The following is a 25,094-nucleotide window of genomic DNA, read 5'->3' on the forward strand; positions in this document are numbered from 1 at the left end:
TTGTAAGTATTGTAAACTTGTGATTAAATCATAGTCTTTTAGAGAAGAAATATATAAAACTTCTTGAATTTTGTTAGTTTAACTTATACTTTGATTATTGCTTGTCTGCCCATTCAACCCAAGCGCTTCCTGTTCCTCTGTGAGCCACAGAAACACGGTAACAGTGATAATAATCCATCTGGACTTGGTACAGAAATAAAATGTATTCTAAACAAGAGTAACCTGTACCTAAGGTACATGGTCCAATCTGAACAAAGAATGTAATATTTACAGGTCTACCTTGACCTCTTCAGATCCAGTGCCCATTACAATAGACAACATATTTTCTCTCGGAACAAAATGAAAAGACTCCTGCAGTATTTTTGACTGTCTCAGGTGACATGTACTGTATACTCAATACACATTCAGTGCTGCAGCCAGTGTTAGCAGCTGGAACTTAAGGAGGAAAAAAAAATATTTAGTGCCTATAAAAATTAAAAAACTCAGGTCTGAAGGGGGTTTACATGAGGAGAAATAATCCAGCTCTCCCTTAACAAGAATCAGTTCTTTATTGTTGCAGAAAAAGATGAACAAGAAGTATAAAAACAGTATGACACTCAAAAGCTAGACCATTGTAGGTCATATAAAATGTGTGCCTCATAACTGAAAAACTATCACTTCTAACAACAAAAAAAAGTTCAGACTGTCTATTATAATGTACACAGCTACACCAACATAAAACTCCACTGGGTTCTAACGGTGAAACATATTGCCCATTTCTTTTACATAACATCTATAAGTTGGACAGTTTATAGAAAGTGAAATATAAATTCAGCTTTTGTTCATGATAGAATCTCTAAATAACTGTCCTAAGCACTGGTATAAGTCCAGGTTCAATTCGATACAAGTTATTAGATTGTAAAAGATCTTTAAGACACTTGTCTGACCTGCCATGTGACTCAAAATCTACACATTCCAAGCCTGTTGACATGTTCAATGGATTCAAATTAACTGCACAGTGAAAAACCTTATATCATATGTTTACAGCCTAAACACAAAGTCAAAAATCTTACTCTGAGAAAAAAAGATGTTTGAAATTATTCTATCTTTCTCTGCCAACATCTGCTCTCAGAATACAAATAATTATTTCTAATACTATGCAATGAAAGTTTATTTAGAGTACAATGAAGTCATTCAAGGTTATAAACTTCATTATTGGTTCCGTATTGAATTAAGATTACATATAATATACAAATATACATTATATAGTAGAAAGGATCCACCTTTCAATACTCTGTTGTTAAGTTGAACCAAATAGAAGTTACAACCTGTTCATTTGGGACCAGTTTCAACACATTTGAAGTGTCATCATCAGCCAACAAGCAAAGCAGTGCAAAAATTAAGACATAAAGATCCAAAAACAACTAACACAATGATCACAGACAAAAAAATAAACAATATTTCTATTCAATACGGAACAATCATGAAATTTTTAACTTGAAATATAATATACAAAGTCAAAAAAATTAAATATTCACTGAATTGGCCCAGCAATGGGCGATTTGCGCACACACACTACACAGAGTAAGCATCATCTATGATAAGAGCGTACGTAGGTGGCATTACCATACGCTTGATAGGTAGCTCCCAGAATGTTTCCTCTAGTCCTCAACTGCTGATCAATATAACTAAGGAATGGCAGGGAAGACAAGATATTAGGGCTGAGTCAACTCTGCCACAAATTGGTTCGTCGTTGGCACCTGGATTTGAGCTTCCTCGTCAAAAACCTGTCCTACTCCTAACAGGATACAATTGGGCCATGGTAACTGCACAGATTTCAACTATAAATGGAAAAGAATTGCTAAACCTAACTGCGACTGTGGTGTCTCTTAGCAGACCATTCAACATACCACTGAGTGCCCAAAAAGAAAGTACAGCGGCAACATCAGTGATTTTCCTTGTGCGTTTCCAGAGACAATTAGTTACATAAACAACCTTGACATAAAGATGTAGTTTTCTTTCCAAAATCACGTATGTATTGTACCTGTAAAGCCATATGCTAAATAAATACAGTAAATCTACATAGGGTTCACATTAGTAATCTAAATATGTTTTCCCTGTATTAACCACGGAATATTCTAGTTTTTGCTGCATTCAATTTAGTGGGGCATGGTACATAAGAGTGACACTCTAGTATGGTTATCGTACTCTGGAATCATTATCTTGAAGTCCGACTCGTTGGTTGAATGGTCAGCGTACTGGCCTTCGGTTGAGAAGGACCTGGAATTAAATTAATGCTCACTCTTAAAGCACTAATTGCTGGATATGATTACAAATCAGACTCTGTCCATAATTCCATTCGGGTCCAGTCTCACATCGAAAACTTAATTTTGTCATGACAAGTAATTTCCCTGTATATATATATATATATATATATATATATATTTTTTTTTTTTTGCATTTTTACTTTCCTGCTTTCCCTGTTTTTCCAGAAAACAGGTACCCTGATACTGTACTCCCTGGCATGTAAGCCTATACACTAAGGGTACAACCCGACTCTTTCTCCCCTTTTTACTGAAGGTAGCAATTTTTAGTTATTTTCTGTCTGTTTGGTTCGATTCAGTGTTGCTAACCACACAGTTTAGTGACCCTACTTGCCGATACGTCGTCGTGCACTTACTGTTTATCTTGTATGTTGGCACTGTATAGTCATGGTTTTGTCGTGACTTGTGAGATTTACGAATTGCCACTGCTGTATTGTGAAAATAACTAGTAGAACATTTGCAGGTATAAGTAAAGCATATTTTCTTGTTTTTGTAGGATTATAAATCTGTTTGGGTAATACCAGGTAAATAGAATTATGGTAAGTTCAAATAGTGCATTTAATAACGTAGATGGTGTTAAATGACAAAAGCAGCATTTTATTAACATGGCATTAATTCGTTCAATTTGTGTATAGAGAAAGCAATTTGGATGTATAAGAAGCAAGAAAAATCTGTACGAACTCCTCCAAAAAGGAAAGAAACATAACCTCCTACATAAGGACCAGTTCAGTTGAAATGGAAGGAAATTTTGTTATCAACCTATAACCTAACCTTGTCTTGTCATGACTTTGGTACTGTTTGTAGACTTAGCCTTTGTGTATTCTTATTGACTTACGCCATATGTACATGTTTATACTTGCTAAGCTGCCTCTGTTGATCAGCGGTAGTGTCGGCCTCCGGATCCCAAGACAGCGGGTTCAAACCCGGCAGAGGTAGTCTGGAAGGGCGGAAGAAAAGTCCATTTGACACTCCATGTTGTATGATGTTGGCATGTAAAAGATCTCTGGTAACAAATTTGGGGTTTACCTGATAAAATTCATTAAATCTCAGCCATACACGCCCAAGAGAGTTCCGGTTTACTCGGTCTGCCATCTAGTAGGCCTTGAGTAAAACAGAACGTCGAAATTGACGAGCAGACGGCAAGATGGCGTCAAATTGAAATGTCTGCACACAGCAGCCGAGGCCACATGATTATTATTATTATTATTATTATATTACTTGCTCGTGTGTATTGTTACAGCGGTGTTTCACAAAAGTGTGACAAGTCATGGCAAATTTGAAGAAGGGAGCTGACCAGCAAAGAATACTGTTATAGTAATATGTACATCAAAATAAAGGCAGAAATATATAACATTAAATTAAATTGAGGGTGAGAGAAAGTGTTTATTTCCTTAATTCCTCATTGAGTTTGAAAACTGACTCAATTGTGAATATCTTGATTGATCATTTACTTTGGAAAGGGAAATTTGTTACTTACATTGAGGTTAGTTTGTTGCTGGTTATGTCTTGTGATTTCAGTATGTAACTAGTCAAGTTGGTAGCAGTGATGAGCAGTTACAAAAAAAGAGGCGATATTTGCTTTTTAATGTATAACCTTACGTGCCGAGTACTATACAGATGGGCTGGCATTAATGCAAAACCTGTAGCTTGGATCCTTTTCAACAGAACAAATATGAACATGGCCACCAGAGCTCAGCTGGTAAAAGCATCTGATGTAAAACTGGAAGGATCTGGGTGCAGATCCTGTACGTGTCCAGTTGGTCTTTCTTGTTCTGTACTTAGCATCTCTTCGATACGTACTGAACACAACCCCAATATGCTGAAAATTTATTTCTACTGACAGAAAATATCAAAATCTCAAGAACAGCCTTAACGTGTTTTGTTTGTAAACCCATGATACAGAAGACGACCAACCGACTGCTTGATTGGCAAGGGAATGACAGTCTTGATATTTTGAAATAACTTTACGTACTGATCCTAACTGCAGACCCACAGTTTTAGGTGGAATCCAAGCCACAGGGATGAGACATATTCCAAAAATGCCCAGGGTTAACCCACGACCAATCTGGTGAAAAGCCCGCAACAAAGCCACTCTGCCATCATGAAAAGAAATGGCTTCATATAATACAAAATGGCTTCTTGCACCAGAGGTAGAATTTCAAGATGGACAAATTGTTCACAACTGTATTAAGGATCTATTCACAATATAACCTGTCAAGTGTTCTAAGCCATCTATATCAATCTGATTTCATTACTGGAAGGGTTGACTTCTTAACCCCGACTTTAATGTGACCTGTTAGTGGAAAAGAAAATGATTAAATTCTTGAACAAGCCGCCCAGGTGGCGATTCTTCAAACGTCCTTGGTTTGACAGCCAAGGCCAATAATAAAAATACGGCAACTATTTTTCTCTCACAAACAGGAGACAACATGGAAAATCTAAGATATGCATTTGGAAATATAGGGCATGTACTTCTGCATAGTGCCTGAAGACAAATTCTGACTTCAGGAGATTCTCGTAGGAAAGTGATAGAACACAGGCCATTGGTAAACATTGTTTTATTGTGGTATAGACAGCAAATACACAAGACTACGTACAAAGGACAGGTCTCCACTGGTTACAGACCTTCGAAATAATCACCCAAGGTTTCCACTGTGCGTTGCCAGCGGTGGGGCAGGCGCTGAATACCATTCGCTGCATGTGTATCGCTAACGTGCGACACATCTCTCTGAAATGCCATTACAATGTCCTATTTGTTAGTAAACCGTTGTCCACGTAATGGCTTCTTGACTTTGGGGGATTACATCATAGTCACATGGGCTCAGATCAGGTGAATAAGGCGAGTGTGGAAGAACCTCCCATTCCCACCGTTGTAAGCAACGCTGAACGATGGCTGCTATGTGCGATGTCGCGTTACCGTGTAGGAATATGGCGCTGTCCAAAAGATCTGGACCTTTGGTTCGCACTGTACAGCGCAATTGGTACAACAAGAAGGAACTGTAATAAACTGCATTGACAGTGTGCCCCTCGTGCACTGGATGACACACAAGAACACCTTGCTCGTTTACTTCCAATTTGTGACGCTCTCTCTCACACACGGAACTTTGGGGGCATGCTTAGACCCGCACTGTTGTTTACATACACCATCTAGTGGCATCAAATGCAAGTACATACCATACGTTTCCAAAGGCATATCTTAGATTTTCCGTGTTGTCTCCTTTTTGCGAGAAAAAAATAGTTGCCATGACTTATGACTCGATCTACGTACTTGATTAGTTGTTCTGCCTTTCGGCTGGTCCAATCATGGCTGTGATTCAATCATATCCTGGGGAAGATTAATTGAGGTGTTTCCCGTTGCCCTATTCAATGCCCTTTTAGGCTATTTGTCAGCCACCCTTAACACAGGGAAAATTGTGACCGCCTCTCTGAGGTACAGATGCTATGGCTGATATCTGCTTCCAACTTGGATAAAAATTCCATGATAAAAATGCAGTCTTTATTTTCAAGTTGTGCAAGGTGGATGCGATCCTAGGCGTATGCTGTTATACCACACGCAGCCATGGTAGTGGAGTTACCTGGAGCCTCAGATGGGCTGCTGGGTGGGGTGATATAGTACGGTATGTTAATAGGCATCAATAGTGGCGATTTCCCGCGGGGGGGGGGGGGGGGGGGCAGGGGGTGCCCCTCCACTTACTTGAGAAACATACATTTTTATTCTTTAGCCGCCTGAACGGCCAACTCTCTTGGTGAAATTGTAATACATGCATAATTAATGTTCTTCTGGTAAAAGTTTCATTGTATAGTACTATTACTACCGCATATAAGTTGGTAGTATGCCGACCTTTATATGTCTTTATTGAAATTCACTCACGGAGCATCGAAAACTTACCATTTAATGGCTTTTTAAAAAATCTTGATTCCCCTCCCCCACACTGTATCCTTCAGACCCGGGTACTTTTTGTTGTCTATACATTTTTGTGTCCCTTTCACCCCCCACTTCTTATTGCCAATCGTGGCTACTGATATGCATTACTGCTGTTATAAAATAAAGACTCTGTAATAACACAAAATATATGATTTATTGAAGAGATCAAATCACATGAGAGATTTTTAACTGACATATTCAAACAAAAAGGTGATCATTTTGATTCTATACAGTAATATAATAAAGTCAACTGGATGTGAGGTATAGTATCTTATCAGCCATTCAGTGTTTTGCGGGAGTATTGCTAAATATCAAGTAAACACTCAAAATATTGCCAAATACATTAAAAAGTTTCCCTTCCTGAAATATGTTTCACAACCTTATAAAAATAAACATCTGAGTCAATACACGGCAAGTCAATGGGTAGCTGAAATTACAGATTTTAAAAACTTGAGCATAGGGCATTGTGTAATTTACATTTCTGTCCCACAAATTAAGAGTGTCCATAAAATTCAAGGTAGAATTAGAGCAAGTGCCAAGGTATAATGAGCTGAATCTCCTGAAAATTAAATAACAATATCTGCACATTTTTAAGATAAATTAGATATGACAGAATAAGTTAGGTAGTTTCACACAGAGATACCATTTAAACTGCATTAGCATTCCCATTTTATGGCAGTTATAACAACAAATTAAAATTATTTTTAATGCAAATTCCACTACTTTCTTACATGTACTTATAGTAATCCTCCATAGTTCCCACTTTACAATAATGGGATTTCTTGACACCTGCATTCTTTCTACTCTGAACAGATGAGATCGAAAACGGGAAACACTGTCAATGTATACAATAAAATTATAAAATGATACTGGCAAACTTATTTACAATGTTAGAGCTTTATAGACAAATGTTCAACAAAAGTCAAAAAATACAATATTTTTTATATAAGCTGCATTATGTAATGTCAGGATTGTATAGATATTGCATGGGGTGAAAATGCTCGGCATTTCCCCGTAAGAAAGTTATAGACTTTGTAGCATTTAATAGTCTTCAGTTCTTGACTCCGATATATGTAGTCGCCTTTCCAGTCTTCTTTATAGCCTCCAGGAGCGTGTCCGCAGGAAGCGTGGACGTCACTGTAACTTTCTGGTCCTCGAGAGAGATGTCTACTTTCTCGACTCCTTGATCTGAAATTAGCAAACGTGAAGTTAGGCAGGCAGTCATTTATGCTCTAAACCTGGCAGGAAATCATGATCTAAGCTGGTAGGATAACTCCAATGTCTCTGGGGCAGCCATGGCAAACACATTCTTGAAGGTCTTCTTCCAATTAAATCTACCCAGAATTAGAACTGGTTTTGAAGGAGCACGTCATCTGAAGCAGAGTCCGACTCGTTGGCTGAACGGGCAGCGTACTAGCCTTCATTTCAGAGGGTCCCGGGTTCGATTCCTGGCCGGGTCGGGGATTTTAATCTTTATTGGTTAATTCCAATCACGACGCGCAGGTCTCCTATGGACGGCAAATAGAAAGACCTGCACCTGGCGAGCCGAACCCGTCCTGGGATATCCCAGCACTAAATGCCATACGACATTTCATTTCATCTGAAGCGGACATTTCTAAATAGAATTGAGATAATGAATGATGTCAGATAGCTTTGGAAATAGTAACAGCCACTGTGGGGCCGATGACCTTAGATGTTAGGGCCCCTTTAAACACCAAGCATCATCATAATCATCCTCCACGGAAAGTGATATTTACATCAGAATCGCAGATGAAGGTGGAATTTAGAAACAAGTATCGTAAACTTATACTTTATGGCTGCTTCGTACAATATTTTATTTCATACTATGGGGAATTTACTTATTAAATGAATTTATAAATAATTTTGATATGCCACTCTGCAAATCGTCCATGTGTGATCTACAGATTGATGTTTTCTTGTTTTGTTGTTCGTGTCTTGCTATGAAAGTTATAAGAGGTGAAAACATGGGGTTATGTTGTAATAAGGCATTAAAATTAATGTTATCTGAAGCGGCAAGCAGTCCACTAAGCGACCGGAGTCGTAAACAGGGTTCTCTGGTCTTGGATTAATGAAGGATTTATGATATACTGAGATATATTCAGTATCCATCTGTTGGAAATGGATTAACCTATACATTAATCAATACTGAGATGGCAGCAGATTACTTGAGCTGGAAATGCAGAGATGCCATTTTTTGTGTAGATGAGTATGGAACTACGGTGCTGCAACAATTCTACCATGTTAAGTTTAGTGTTCCTTGATTCATGATCTCTCTGACTATCCGTGTTTATGTTCTTGCAAAGCTGAGTTTGACCAATCGGAGATTTGTTTTGTTGATTTGTTATAAAACACTACGTAAAGTAATTGCAGTATGGTAAAGTGTCGTTTTCCGTACTCTTGAGTATGGGAAGAAGGCAATTACGGCATAGTATGAAATAAAGTGTCATTTTCTGCACAGATTTGAGTGTGGAAAGAAGTGAAATATTTGTAGTTCTAAAGGACCTAACTAGATGAACAGCTAGCTTTGATAAATCAAGAATAGAGGAAAGAATTGCCTATAAAATCAGAGACGAGAAAGGTATAAGAAAAAAGAGATACACAGAGTTGTTCCTGGTATATCTGATATATTTGTGCTGCAGGATATAGTTCCAAGATCATACTGTGTGGATCACTTCCTTGCAAGCTGCGATCCACCTTAAACAAAATCCCTCTTATGGCACTTTTTCCTGCCGTCACTCCCTTCAACTCAAGTCCAACGGCAATGGGATAAGGATGGTGGAGGCAGGTTTTCCGGTGAAACTGGAAGCCTCTAGTTCGGACCTGCACGTTGGCAGCAGATGTGTGATGGTCGTCTTTCTGAGACCCCGTGACTACACAGGAATTCTGTCCTGCATCTGTGTTTGGGCAGGCCTATTTAGGATCACCACTGCCCACAATGCGGAAGGCCATAGAAAATGTGGGCTAAGCATCGGTAGTCACACTCTCAGCCGGCTGGGAGGTCGCACCCAGCGGGTCACCCTTTATGCGGTCGAAAAACGAAGATTACCAAAATTTTGACTATAGGAACCAGGAATGTTTGAACCCTACCTGATTTGAAAGACAATAACAGCTCTGAGAGAAGAACAGTGCTTGTCACCCATGAGCTTGGACGAATGAACATTGATTTTGCTGCCTTAAGTGAAACCAGACTGTCCAGCGAAGGTAAACTTACAGAGTTCAGCTCAGGATACACAATCTTCTGGAAGGGAAAAGATGAGGAAGAAAACCGCATTCATGGTGTGGGATTCACTGTGAAGACCACATTGATGAATGATTATCAGCTAACTCCAACAGCTGTTATGGAAAGAATTATGACTCGGAATTCCACTCTCTGGAGCCAAATCTATGACACTCATCTCTGCATATGCTCCCACCTTGGATGCTGATGTAGATGTTGAAGATCAATTCTATAACAAACGCTGAGCACTACTATCACCAAAGAACCACCAAGAGACAAGCTCTTACTACTTGGCGATTTCAACGCCACAGTTGGTAAAGATCACCAATCATGGGGCAATGTGATGGGAAAACATGGACTTGGCAACTGTAATGCCAATGGTCTACTGCTCATTGGTTTATGTGCTGAACATGAAGTCCTCATTACTAATACTCAATTCCGCCTGCCTCATCGCTACAAGACCACTTGGATGCATCCTCGTTCAAAGCACTGGCACATCTTTGATTATACCAGCACCAGGCAATGTGATAAAAAAGATGTCCTTGTTACAAGGACGGCAAGAAACATAGATGACTGTCAATTGAGAATCTCAGTCTGTCGCAAACCAAAAAGATCCATCCACAACCTGCCCAGAAAGACATTCGATACTTCTAAACTTCAAATTGAATACATTGCTACAGATTACAGAAATGCAAACTCAAACAAACTGGCTAGCCATCCAGTCAGCAGTTATACAACAAATCAGGAATGGGCCATGCTTCAGAAGGTCATCACTGAGTCAGCTGAGGAAAAAATTGGTTTTGTGAGGAAAAAAAGACAGGACTGGTTTGATGAAAATAATGAAGAAATTAAATGTCTGATCAATGCCAAACAGGAAGCCCACCTATCCTATCTTCAAGATCCGTCTTCCAATGTGAAGAAATCACATTTCTTGGAACTTAAAGAAAAATGTCAGGTACAAATTAGGAAAATTAAGAATAACTGGTGGCAAGAAAAAGCTGAAGAACTGCAAAGACTATCTGATGTCTGTGACCTACAAAACTTCTATGCTGGCATAAAGGAGATGTATGGTCCAATTCAATCTTCATCAGGGTCACTGAAGACTGCTGACAACTCCATCATTTTAACTGACAATGGAGAAATTTTAGAGCGGTGGAAGGAACACTTCTCTTCACTTCTAAACTGTGTCTCCAATGTTGCCGAGGATTTTCTTCTTCACTCGTAAGGTTGTCATTGAATGAACTATAGTAAAGTCTTATGTTTTTTACAATTGATGAGTTACTAGTAAAACGGTGAATGATTAATTGATGTACAGTCTAGGTTTGTTCCAACTGCTTTTAGTAAAGTATTTGTACAGACTTGATCTCGTGTGCAGTATTGGACTTCTTTGTGTAGGCAAATTTTTCTCATATTACGTTGTTGAAAGTGGAATTGCCGGGCTGGGTTATGAGAAGATATGTTCAAATCTGACAATACAGACAAAAAATAACATTCAATGTGTAAGGGAGAATTATGTGCAAATGCATGTCGTTACTAACCTGGTATATTTCAACCAAATGTTGGGGTCCAACAAATATCATGGAATTAAAGGCATACGGCAAACAACAATAATAATAAATGTTATTTGCTTTAATTAATGTTATTTGCTTTACGTCCCACTAACTACTTTTACGGTCTTCAGAGACGCCAAGGTGCCGGAATTTAGTCCTGCAGGAGTTCTTTTACGTGCCAGTAAATCTACCAAAACAAGGCTGTCGTATTTGAGCACCTTCAAATACCACCGGACTGAGCCAGGATCGAACCTGCCAAGTTGGGGTTAGAAGGCCAGCGCCTTAACTGTCTGAGCCATTCAGTCCGGCATACGGCAAACATTCATAGTGCATGTTTGAGCATATTTTGATATTACTGCATATATAGGAATTGGTGAATATTCTGTCTTATTTGCCATGTTTTATTCTCGATGCATATAGAGCAAGTTAACTGCAGTCAAGCCAGGAAGTTTACGAAGGAAAGGAAGGTCGGAAGTATTTGTGGAGTTTCTAGAGGAGTCTTACTGTCAGGCTGAAATTAAGATATACCATGGTTCCTTCCTTGTTAAGCAATGCCCCATTATCCAACAAGCAAGGGCAAAACCTCAGTTAATTGTTGTTCTGGCTACAGCCTTGTGATACCTGAAAAACTCACCACATACCGCACAGGACTAAATTTCAACAGAGGGTGATAGAGGGAGAAATAGATGGAAGAAGAGGAACATGTGAAATGTTAACAGATGTAAAGCAAGGTAGAAACAAATGAAACAAGATGTTCAGGACATGGAGGATGTACAGTTGATACCTGTCAAGACAGAGCAGCAGCAGTAGTAGTAGTAGTAGTAGTTAATTGTTGTTCACATGGTCTTATTCCATGCTTGACAACACAATGCATTTCTCTTGTAATGTCTCTTATCATTTGAATGACTTTCTTGTTTGTTGATTTAGAGTTTTATCTCAATTCTGATATGAGCTGCTAAAGAAATAGTTTGATAGCTATTTTATCACATAGTATTTTGCTGTTAACAAGGTTTCCAGCAGCTATTGTGTTACATGCAGAATTACTTTCAGCTGCCTCTCCCCAGCTCTAGAGATATGACAAACCAAAGTTCGCTTGGAAGGAATGTCAATGTTCTCCAACAACTGTGTGGAGGTCAACAACCTCACATATTTTGAGTGAGTGAGTGAGTGAGTGAGTGAGTGAGTGAGAAGTCTGATAACCTGTCTCCACTAGGATTTCCTATACCAGCACAGTGAAAACTGTCCTAAAGACCACCCTTATTAGTAGCCAACTTCTCTAAAATCCCCATAAAAACATATCTATTCCCCTGGTCTGACCTCTTTAAAAAGACCATTTCTAGGGTTAAATTAACTCTATACAGTATGCATCACTGGAGCATCATCTGTTCCAACGACAATTAGGCTTTGAAAATTCAAGCCTCTGCGAAACAAAATTTTCCATCTATTAATAACGGCTGGGTCCAATTCCTTTTCTTTTTTTCTTTTTAGAATTTGCTTTACGTCACACCGACACAGATAGGTTGTATGGCGATGATGGGATAGGAAAGGGCTAGGAGTGGCATTTGCCTAGTGTGAAAATAGGAAACCATGGAAAACCATCTTCTAGTCCTACACAAACCTGCCACAAAAGTAGTCTAGCAAGGGAACACTTTTCTACACGCATCAGCAATCTGCCAACAACTTTTATCAGCGTAATAGGAGTTCCTCCTGATTCTACTCTTAGTAACTTTACAGCGTCACTCCTAGGAACTTTCTGCTGTATTCATTTGAAACTGTTCCAATTTTACAACCATGAATTGTAAGGATTATCTTTAATACTAAAAACTGGATTTTTTACTGTATGTATGTTCAGTACATCAGCGCTAACGCTGTATGGACTATTTTATAAAAACCAGCTGCTATTAACATATTATTCATCTTAGAACATTACCTCATCGATCACATAATTGTATTTTTTAAGGACACAGTTTAGTCAACCACTGTAAATTGTAAAATTGTACTAACTTCATTGCCTCTCATGGGCCCATTTGACTGTTTACTACTATCAAGGAGATTTTAATGGAAAATACTCTATCAAAGTATCAAATATTTGTGGCTGGACTGAGCATGTGAATTTAACCTGGTGTATGTATTTTGTGTTTTGGAACAATATTTATCCAATAAATGGTTGAAGATATCCCAAACGAAGGGACAAAACATGTTCCACCATAATCCAGTTATATTTTAATAAGTAAATACATATTTTAGCATATTGAAAAGGTGAAATTTCTCTCAAATATATTTATCTTCAGGGCTGCTGACAATGGGGTTCGAACCCACTACCTCCCGAATGCAAATTGATAGCTATGTGAATCAAACTGCACAAGCACATGCTCGATGGTCCAATTCTACTATAGTGAGAAAGGAGCGACAGTTCAACTATGATTTTTTTTTTTTGTGAAAAGTACACAATACACATCGTTAGCAGTATTTCAACTCTTATGTCCGCTGACTTGCCTAACAGAACACCGAAATGACATAATCCCCGAGGTGCTGTTTCAGTTCAGACTTCAAATCTGGAATACCTCTACATTTTGTTCGATGAATGCGCAGAGAGTATGCGTGATGTGCCTTTTTAAAACATTTTTTGTCAATCGCAAAGATGATCCACGGATTGTATAGCACAATGGTTTAAAATAAATAATGATATTGTTGCTTCTGCACAACTACAATCTTTAGAATGCTTAACAGAGAATTCTATATTTGGCTGTCATTGCAAATAAAACAGCAAAGCTCCTTTTAAGTGTTTACTACATTTTTCCAAGCTTAAAAATGCCAGAGAGTTTTGCAATAATATTGTACTGACAATATCTACACTGACAGTGTTTGGGATCACTGGGAAATTCAACCAAGGATTTTTTTTTAAAGCTTCACCATTTAGCCACTCTTTCATACAATTCTGACTTCTTTTTAACCTTTTCTTCCAGCAGAGTGATGTACCAAAAGTAAACTAATTTCAAAAGAAACATATCTCACATGACACTACACAGCTCATCAAAGTTATAGTAACAATTGCAACACCAAACTGTTGACTGAAGTTGAGGCCCGCCCACCTTAAGTTTCAGAGCTGGTGTAGAAAATGAGGGAAATCACGAGCCTCATGGGATGACTAATGATGGAGCAAAGACAGATGGCTGGGCCATCATACACAGTTCAAAAAAATTAGGGGAACACTTGTTTTGAATGTATGCAATGCTCCACAACACAATACCTCACACCCAGGTATATTACCAACTACACCTTTATTCTTTACCGTTGAAGTATACAAAAGAACTTTGATGGATTCGCGTTCATTTTCAGAACACAAACGGAAATGTCCAAATAGGGGCAAAAACAAAGTGATAACAGTCCTCCAAGGTGGATTTTTACCACAAATGGAGAGCTTCAGTATGGTGTATGTCCTCCACGAGCATTCATCACAGCTTGACATCTACGTGGCATGCTCCGTATAAGTCAACGGAGGTCAGTTTGCGGTATCAGGTCCCATTCTTCAATGAGAGCCTGTTCCAGGTCTTTCGAGATTCTGTGGTGGAACAGGACGTCCACGAACACTTCTGTCAATGGGATTGATGTGGGGACTCACTGCCGGCCATTCCATCTCTTGAATGTCCAGTTCTCGCTCTGGTATCTGTTCAATCTACTCCACAGCGGTAAGATTACCATGGACGATGACAAGATCTGTACGGCCATCAATACTGATTCCACCCCACACCATCACAGAACTCTGTCCGAATCGGTCGCCTTCCTGGACAACATTTGGCATGTACTGCTCACCACGGCATCTCCGTACATGTTGACGTCCCTCATGCTGTGTCAGAGGAAATCTGGACTCGTCTGTGTTACAGAACCAATCTGCTTAAAATCATTAACACAAGTTTCAAAATCCATAAAAAAATCTGCTGTTTGGTAATTGGAAAATTTATCCAGAGTTTCATTTTAAAATCTGCCAAATTTAACAGAATTCTGAGTTAATACAACTGCTGGGAAGGAATAAGGAGAGAAGCAGGTCGACTAAGCAGTAGGCTATGTTCCAAGCCGTCAGTGGAGAGATGGTGTGGCATGACATTAGTAGACAAATAAGGTTGGTGTTCTTAAGAGTAGGAAAAAAGCATAATATGAAGGTAAAGTTGGAAATCAAGAGACAAATTAGGGCAAACATTTGTTTATAGGATGAGGAATTAGGGACTGGAATATTTACTAAGGGAGATGTTTGGTAGATCTCCAATTTCTTTCATTTCAACTCAGACTAGATAAACAACTGATACAGGATCTGCCACCTGGGCAACAGCGCTAAAAGCAGTGGTGAATGACTGATAGTTTCCGAGATGATGCTAAATTACAAGCGATAAGCTTTAACAGCTTCATTTCAAGCAATACTAATCCCGTATTGTCTATAATCAATTAGTAAATATTCAAGATAATCTTAAATATTAAAACTAAGTGGTCTGCCTATTCAATACAATATATAATTTATTATATTTAGTACATGTTTTGTCCCCTAAGGGACATCATCAGCTGTAATAAATTAACATTAATATATCAGAAATACAAAATCGATATTATTAAAATTGGACACATTAAAATCTGCCAAATTACGACATTTAAAATGAGATCTTAGAAATTTTGTTAAAATTGTAAGTCATATGATAGATAAAACATTTAAATTGTCCATTATACTCTTGATGATATTCTTGGAAAATACCAGTTGTGCTTTATAAAATCTTAAATGATCAATTGTTGTAAATAGCACAAGTGATTTGTATCTCTTGATGAAAGATTTGTTAAATCTTTGATATGCATTCCTTAGATAGTATAATATATTCAATGCTTCAGAATTTAAAGTCAACTTGGGGCCGTAGTGGCAACGTTCTTTGTAGTAATGGATGTAATTTTATTCCTTATTATTGGCCCCAATGTGCGGAGAAGGACTCACTTCTACCAAGGTAAGTGTGCAACTTTTTTGATCATGAATGTGTCTAGAGCCTATCTTAGAAGAGGAACAACATGGCTTTAGGGCTGGAAGAAGCACAACAGATCTGATATTTGCTTTGAGGATGTTGGCAGAGAAACACTGGGAAAGAGGAAAAGACCTAATTATTGTGTTTATGGACCTTGAAAAGGCGTATGATAATGTTCCTAGATCAACTATTTGGAAAAGTCTTAGAAAACTTGGTGTACCGGAGTACCTTATTAGGAAGATCCAAATGCTATATAGTAATTGTAAAAGCTGTGTCAGAATTGGAGATGGTCACTCTGAATGGTTCAATACAACCAAAGGAGTACAACAGGGAAGTGCCTTGTCACCACTTCTATTCATAGCAGTTATGGATACCATTTTAAAGGAACTAAAAGGAAAAGGTAATAAAGATCTTCAGGCTCTGGTGTTTGCAGATGATGTGGCAATATGGGATGAAACAGAGGAGGGAGTGCAAAATAATCTGAATGCATGGTGTAAGAAGTTTGATGATTATGGAATGAAATTGAACCCATCAAAAACAGTAGCATTAAAAATCAGCAGACATTATACAGAATGCAACATAAAAATACAGGACCACCAAGTTGAAGTAGTACACCAATTCAGTTATTTAGGAAGCGTAATCGCTAGTAATAACAGAGCTGAGATAGAAATAACAAACAGAGTAACCAAAGGCTCTAACTTTTACAGCATCGTTAGACACCTACTATGGGATCAGAAAGTCCCACAAAGAACAAAAATGACCCTGTACAAGTCATATTTCATTCCTATCCTTACATATTCTCTGGAAACCTGCACACTAACATCAAAGGATTATAGTAGGATTCAAGCCTGTGAAATGAAATTTCTTAGAACTGCCCTCCAAAAGACCCGACTTGATCATGTGAAAAATGATGAGATCCGATCTAACCTAGGTCTAAATGAATCGATGGAGGAAAGACTTAGGTCATCTAGACTTAAATGGTTTGGGCATGTTAAACGAATGAATAGCACAAGGTTACCATGTGCTTATTTGGAAAAGAGAATAACAGGTAGAAGACCAGCTGGAAGACCGAGAAGAAGATGGATGGACCAACTGAGGGAAGACGTGGAGAGAAGAGGATGGAATTGGGAATCTGTCTTGGACAACGAAATGTTTTTGAATAGGCAACTTTGGAAGACGCTCGTTTTCAAACACCCTACCCGGCTCGCTGGAAGGGCAAACCGATGATGATGAATGTGTCTCTCGCTCATGGCCGTCCATCAACGGCTGCTAATTTCAAATGACCACCAGCTCTAAGACACAGCCTGCACAGTTGCTAAGTAACACTGTGTGGCTATCCATGCATACTTTACATCACAGCCTGCACGGTTGCTAGGTAATACTTCCATCACACTAACTTCCGTAACGCAAGTTTTCACATGACCCCTCTCCCCAGCCATAAGACACATTTATGTTAAAAATGATTAATCCATACCATATGTTACTCTACAGAGGAGAATGCATGACTCAGACCTTGTCTTCTTTAAAGAGGATGATAAAGGAAGTGAGTGCCATTTACAGTAGTTGCACTGAATTAATCTGAAGATTAAGTGAAAACTAATTAAATTGCACCTGCTATTAAGATATTGCTGAGAACACATTTTATGTAAGTTCTTTCTTGGATCTCATATATAATCTGTCTGTACTAAGACATTCAGAACTCATGTACAGTCAATCAAAAAAATTTAGCACATGGTACTGTGCGAGTTCCATGCAGGTACAGAAACAAGTCAGAGAGGGACAAGATAGGAACACACACAATAGGATGAAAACAAGGACAAGTCAGTGAGGGAAAAGCGAGCAACTGAAATATACATTTGCTGTGAGTATCAACAGGGTTTGCATCTACATGGGAGGTGAATTACATTTTGATAATAACTAAAACCGAATAACTAACAGAATCAAGGACAAGCCCACGTTCAATATATAATGCAACAGATTTTATTTCTCTGCCAATTTTGGTTTTAAAAAAGTTGGAATTTTTTTTGGGACATCTTTGAATGGTTAAGTTCTAGGAGTTTCATCTCAAGATAAGCGAACTCAAAACAGTAGTGATGGCAATAAACAGAGAGGGATGATGGGCGAACATCATGCTAGGAAACCATCCAGTAGAAAGTGTGGAAAGCTTTACATACCTCGGCAGTGTAATATCTCGAGATACACTAGCCACAAAGGAGGTGGCAAATAGAGTGCAGACGAGCTCTCACTTTTACCAGCAAGTACAAACACTCCTCTGGGATTCCAAACTACCAACAAAATCAAAGCTGGTGATGTTCAATCAGTACTTCATACCAATCTTAACCTATGGTATTGAAACCTGCACTCTCACTCATCAAGGTTGCAGGCATCTGAGATGAAGTTCCTTAGGGCCACAATTCAAAAAACCAAACTGGACAAGTTAAGGAAATGTGGTTAGGAAGGAAGCTGGGATTGCTACATCACTGTTAGATCGGGTCAGCATGTCCAGACTGAGGTGGTTTGGGCATGTAATGAGGATGGAGCCAACAAGGACAGCTTATGTTAACTTTGAGAGACACGTGGCAAGGAAACGGATAGTGGGAAGACCAAGAACACACTGGATGGACATCGTAAAGATGGACATTGCAGATCGGGGAAGGACACTGGAGGACGTAATTAACAACAGAATGTATCTCAATAAGATAGAATGGAAGAGGCTCGCCAACAGTACCCGGGAAACTGGAACTGTAAAATGATGATGACATCTTTGAATATTCCCGCTTTGTCTTGTAGAGTTTCATTCATTTCCAATAGGTGGCAGCGCAATAACTAGCCTTCAAAATGGTATTTGTAACGGAGGTGCATACCAAACAGAGAGCAGTTATTGAGTTTCTTTTGGCGGAAAACTAGGACATCGCAGATATTCACAGGCGCTTGCAGAATGTCTACGGAGACCTGGTAGTGGACAAAAGCACGGTGACTCGTTGGGCGAGGCGTGTTTCATCATCACAACAAGGTCGAGCAAACATCTCTGATCAGGACTGTTCTTCCTCATCCACCCTACAGCCCGGATCTCATGCCTACTGACTTCCATCGGTTTGGCCAATTGAAGGATGCACTTCGTGGAAAGCACTAATGATGGAAAAGTTATCGATGCAGCACGACGTTGGCACTGACATCGACCAGTCAAGTGGTGCCATGCAGGCATTGAGGCCCTCACACTACGGTGGCGTAAGGCCACAGCATTGAATGGAGATTATGTTGAAAAATAAGGTATGGTAGCAAAAGGATTGGGGAATAACATGGTGTGCATTTGAATCCTCAATAAAATCAACCTGCTATTAGAAAAAAAAAAGTGTTGCATTATATACTGAACTCCCTTTGTAGATCTAGGAAAGGTATTCTATAATGTTGATTGGACCAAGTTGTTTGAGTTGCTGAAGGTGATCAGGATCAATTACCGAGAAATAAGAATTATCTACAATCTGTATAAAAATCAGTCTGCAGAGATAAGAACTGAGGGTTTGAAAAAAAAAAGAAGCAGCAATCCAGAAAGGAGTTTTGTAAAGCTGCAGTTTGTACCCTCCCCCCCTCCTACTCAATGTTTATATAGAACAGGCAGTAAAGGAAATCAAAGAGGAATTTTGAAAGGGAATCCCAATCCAAGGAGAGGAAATCAAAACCCTGAGATTTGCCAATGATATTGTAATTTTTATCTGAGACTGCAGAAAGATCTGGAAAATTTGCTGAATGGTATGGACAGAGTCTTAGGAAAGGAGTACAAGACTAAAATAAATAAGTCCAAAATAAAAGTAATGGAGTGCAGTCAACCAAAGTCAGGTGATACAGGAAATATTAGATTAGGAAATGGAGTCTTAAAGGAAGTAGATGAATACTGTTATGTGGGTAGTAAAATAACTCGTGATGACAGAAGTAAGGACATAAAATGCAGACTAACACAAGCAAATTTGGCTAAATTCTTAAGAAATGAAACTTGCTCACTTCCAACAGTGATACAGGAATTAGAAAGATGTTATTGAAGACTTTCATCTGGAGCATGACATTGTATAGAAGTGAACCATGGATGACAACTAGTTCAGAAAGAAAGAGAATAGAAGCTTTTGAAACGCGGTGTTACAGAAGAATGCCGAAGGTGAGATGGATAGATCGATTCATGAATAGATATTGAATCAAATTCGTGGGAGGAGATCTATTTGGCTAAATTTGACCGGAAGAAGGGATAGATTGGTAGGACACATCTTAGCGGCTACCAATAGCGATCTTAAGGGGAGAACGACGACATTAGTAGATATGAAAAGATTAGCACAGGGCAGGGTGGCATGGAAACTGCATCAAACCAGTCTACAGAATGATGACTCAAACAATAACTACTAAAAGGTTAGTTAACCAACTGATAATAAATCTGCCATCTGGACAAAATTTAATGTGAAGAACATACAACACCAGGTGCTCATTCCTCCTTTCAGCGATCACACAATCTAATCAATAACTAGGGTCCGGATGTTTAGGTTTTTATAAAAGCTATTATAAAAGCTTTCATCACAGATTAACATTTCTCTTAGGTTTAAAACAGATATTTTAGACTTTTATAAGAAATTTTATGGAAAATTTACAATTCAGACAAGTATAGACAAAAGAATTAGGACATTACGCATTATGACCTAATTATGCTAATCTTAAATTGCATTTTTTGATCTGTATGTAGATGGTCAAATATGACAGGGTGCAGTAGAAATAACTCCAGAATGTTAAATGTAAATAATAAAGCAACATTAGAAGCTGTTCAAAAATTTACTTCACAGTTTGAAAGAGCAGCTTTTGCTATTTTCTTCTTCATAATGATGATGATGATGATGTCCTCATTGACAAATCTGTCGCAGAAGACATCCTGGCATTAATATTTTCTTGAGTGTGCTTGGATGTGGCTAGCTAATCCAATCTTAGTCTTTAATATTTGTTTGCACTCTGCACAGCACAACTGTCTATTGTCATTATAGGAGTACATACGACTTTCGCCTAGTCCTTTTGAGATGGCTCTAATTTAAGTCGTACCAAAGACCTCCTTTACATCCTTCATCAATCACCTCTGATCTGCATTCAGGGGAGCCGGCCAGAGGACAGATTCTCTATCTGTTTTGTTTTTTTACCTAGTCTTTTCTTAAATAATTGCAAAGAATTTGGAAATTTACTGAACATCTCCCTTGGTAAATTATTCCAATCCCCAACTCCTCTTCCTATAAATGAATATTTGTCCCAATTTGTCCTCTTGAATTCCAAATTTATCTTTATATTGTGATCTTTCCTACTTTTAAATACACCACTCAAACTTACTCGTCTACTAATGTCATTCCATGCCATCTCTCCATTGACAGCTCGGAAAATACCGCTTATAAGCAAATTATCACAAAAATCATTTATTCTGTTATCACCACCTATTCAATACAAGCCACGTGCTACACTATATATACTTCCCAGGGACATGTTTTGCCCCTTGTTAAGGGCATCATCAGCCTGTAGGTAACCTTAAGGTCAAATGTATGAAACATTGTCTATTCATACATGGATTACAATGAAAAATATGTTACACATTAAAAACATCTTAAAGTTAACGTGCTTCAATTATAATATTAAAAAATGCCACGTTACACACTACGAGTATTGAGAATTGATAGTGTCTATACTCGTGAAAATGAAAACTAAAAAATTTTAATCTGCAGATCATTGGGATAGTAACAGTCTTCGGTAAAGAGTGTAATCATCTTTGGGTACATTAATCCCAAATGTTCTGTACCTGAACTTGATAAAAACAATGTCAACTAATTATAAACAACAGCTGGATATTTAAGAATAAATTAGATAAGATCGAGTGTTATTTAAATGTTGTAATTTTTAAAACCGATCGTATGTTTTCTGTTGCTTATAGCGGTGTCACAATTCCAAGTTTAGGCTGCACTTAGTCTAGCAGCTCGTCTCCTTTCTCCCAAGTCTTCCCAGCTCAAACTTTAAAACATTTTCATAACTCTTTTGTCGGAAATCACCGAGAACAAATCGAGCTGCTTTTCTTTGGATTTTTTCCAGTTCTCAAAGGAAATAATCCTGGTGAGTGTCCCGTATAATGGAACCATACTCTAGTTGGTGATCCTCATAAGGAACTTTCACTCCATCAACACAGTAATTAAAACTGAGAGGACTTTTCCTCTTGGTGAAGCTTAAACCTGAGAGTTACAGGTTAAATTAGAAATCAGCTTTACTGGTGGGGTCATGATTGGCGAATGGAGGAGGATAAGTTACCGAGGAGAATAAAGGACTCAGCAATGGAGGGTTAAGAGAAAAAAGGTGAGAATCGTTACATCTCCACATCCAGGATTCAATGTGACAGCAGGTTGATGCATTTATCAATGTTAAGGCTGCAACTAACAATATTAGTCCGCCCGGAGTGACTGTCTTTACTTTCCTTCTCGTGGCGGATGTGGTCAGGGCAGTGGACAAGGCTGCCAACCTTTTTATTTAAGACTAAGATGGGACAAGCTCACAGGTTAGAGCCGCGAAGTGACCTTAGGCCTCTAGTTTCCCCTGTGCAAACACCATTGGTCTGTGCTGGTTAGTGTAGGGATGCACAAGACCATTGGTGGTAGCGGTGGTGGTGATTATTATTTTAAGAGGAAGTACAAGTGGGCAACCATCCTCTGTATAACATTAAACAGAGAGAAAAAAACGGAACAGATCCGACACTTCGATAAATGAAAGTGTCGGCCAAAGGAAGACAAGGGCCACGAAGGGTGTGAAAATGAAAGACTCCCTAGGCCTCAAGTGCTCTAATACCGTCGGGGTCGGAAAAGAACAAGTGTTCACCAAGGGAGGTCGGATAGGTTAAACCAAAGTGAGGAGCCTGGCACAAGTAAGTGGAAGAAATGCCAGGACTCAGCTGAGGGTCCCGTGGTCGCAAATCCACGCTCACAAGTTCAGAGCCCCTCGGGCCCTTTTTAGTTGCGTCTTACGACAGGCAGGGAATATAGTGGGTGTTATTCTACAGCCCCCCCCACCCACAGGGGGACAAGACCATTGGTCTGGATTGGTTAGGATAGTGGTGGGGAAAAGCAAAGGGGGTCTTTAGCCTGCGCTGGTTAGGGTACGGTTGAACTCTTTTCAGAAATGAAATGTCGTATGGCTTTTAGTGCCGGGATATCCCAGGAAGGGTTCGGCTCGCCAGGTGCAGGTCTTTCTATTTGACACCCGTAGGTGTCCTGCGCGTCGTGATGAGGATGAAATGATGAAGAAGACAACACATACACCCAGCCCCCGTGCCTTTGGAATTAACCAATTAAGATTAAAATCCCCGACCCGGCCGGGAATCGAACCTGGGATCCTCTGAACCGAAGGCCAGTACGCTGACCGTTCAGCCAACGAGTTGGACTCTTTTCAGAACTTTTAAAACATAGATTTGTTCCAGGCCATAAGAAAGGAATCCTGCATTCAGCATTCTTTGTGCTTTTATTCTGCGCAGGTTGGTAATACAATCTGGTTACTGCGATTGACGACAATGCTCCACATGCAACTTCACGTTGGCCCATAAGAATGCAAGTTCGTACTTCAGGAACACACAATGACAACTGTTGCTTTCTCTTTGGTTATAAAAGTAAATGACTTCTGGGGGTGGGATGGTGGGTTCCAGTACATCACAATGAACACATCTCTCTTCTAAAAGCATTTCCAATAAAGATTTCTATAAATTCTAATTCCTATTAATGTTACTAAGGTTGGAAATTGCTGGCTTAAATTTGACTGTTAACAAAGGGTCATTTTGAACATTTCATCTTAAAAAACCAGTAGTGTTTCATGTGGTATGCTGGTATGTTCTGTACCTGTGTGTTTCTCCTTTATTGTTCTATGTAGAGTTGTAGACAATGAGTTCTAACATGGAAAAAAAAAGTTTCCCATCGATGTCCATTTGACATATTTTCTTGTTCTACGTGCAAGGAATGTGTCTTGAAAGTTTGGCCGAACCTGTGTAACTGTGACAACCACACCATAAAAAATTTTGTGAAACAGATCATCATCTGGAGGAGATTTGGGGAAAAGTTAGTTTTTTCCCCCCTCCTGCAGAATGTATATCTTGAAAGTTTCCAGAATCATAATTAGTTCATCAAAATATCCACTTCTTTCCCCTTAAAAGAGTGACGATGCTAATTAATGGACACTAGGCCTTGAAAACACCTTGCAATCAGTGTGAGGGACAGGAAGGGTAGAGAAGCCTGGCCTACAGTACACTCAGTATATGCAATGAGATACTCAATTTGTACTTAAATTACAAGGATAAAAAAAATCATTCACCTTGGGCCTGTGCTTAACTGTCTGAATAAAAATGTAATTTTAACCTTGACAGTATCAGCAGAGCAATACTATGAGAACAATGAGCATAAGGATGATTATTATTTAACCACTTTAAATTCTCCATTTAGTAAAATGAACACTAATTAACCTATTTAATTTCAATCTAATACGTTTTGGAGTGACGAGAATAAAAAACTAAGATTAACAACAAAAATAAAGTGATAAAATAGCCCACCGTAAAACTGAAATGACAAGCAACCACACTGTACACAAACTTCCAATACACATTTCAAAATCGGCCTACATCTGAATACACATTGCTGTATCAATAGACTCTCATTTCACGAATAATATGTTCGTTTTGAAGTACGTGTACTGTACCTTTTAATTTTCCTAAGACTTTTTCGACGGCAGACGAACATCCACCGCACGACATTTCAACCTTAAATTCGTGGACCTGAAAGAATATACAGTGAAAGCAGAAAGTGCCGCATAAAGGCTAAATTTCTTAGGTTAATATCCTCGATTGTATATCTCTACTTACTTGAGAAGCCATAGTGGTGTTATTAGCCTAACGAACGACGTAGAAATGAAATGAAACGCAACGTTTCTCCTCAATCAGTGCGAGACTACAAAGAAAACAAAAAGAAAGTGCTGTGATTCTTATCTGCCAGCTGTCAGCTGGTGATTTGATTACAATGCCTGAACCCCAACAACACGCCACACAGCTGG

General features: G+C 38.8%; 1 protein-coding gene and 1 long non-coding RNA gene across 2 annotated transcripts; one reads left to right on the top strand and one right to left on the bottom strand.

Annotated features, from left to right (window-relative positions):
• The first annotated feature begins 529 nt into the window (after positions 1-529).
• On the top strand, positions 530-6,561 carry LOC137502831 (uncharacterized). Its single transcript, XR_011018872.1, has 2 exons — positions 530-4,681; positions 4,747-6,561. It is a non-coding gene; the product is annotated as an uncharacterized lncRNA (long non-coding RNA).
• Atox1 (Antioxidant 1 copper chaperone) lies at positions 2,424-25,094 on the bottom strand. Its single transcript, XM_067156373.2, has 3 exons — positions 24,907-25,094; positions 24,744-24,819; positions 2,424-7,416 (listed from the first exon to the last, which is right to left on the bottom strand). The coding sequence occupies exons 1-3, from the start codon at positions 24,916-24,918 to the stop codon at positions 7,280-7,282; spliced, it is 225 nt and encodes a 74-aa protein (XP_067012474.1). The 5' UTR covers positions 24,919-25,094; the 3' UTR covers positions 2,424-7,279.

Source organism: Anabrus simplex, chromosome 12, assembly GCF_040414725.1.
Source record: "Anabrus simplex isolate iqAnaSimp1 chromosome 12, ASM4041472v1, whole genome shotgun sequence".
NCBI classification, from domain to species: domain Eukaryota; kingdom Metazoa; phylum Arthropoda; class Insecta; order Orthoptera; family Tettigoniidae; genus Anabrus; species Anabrus simplex.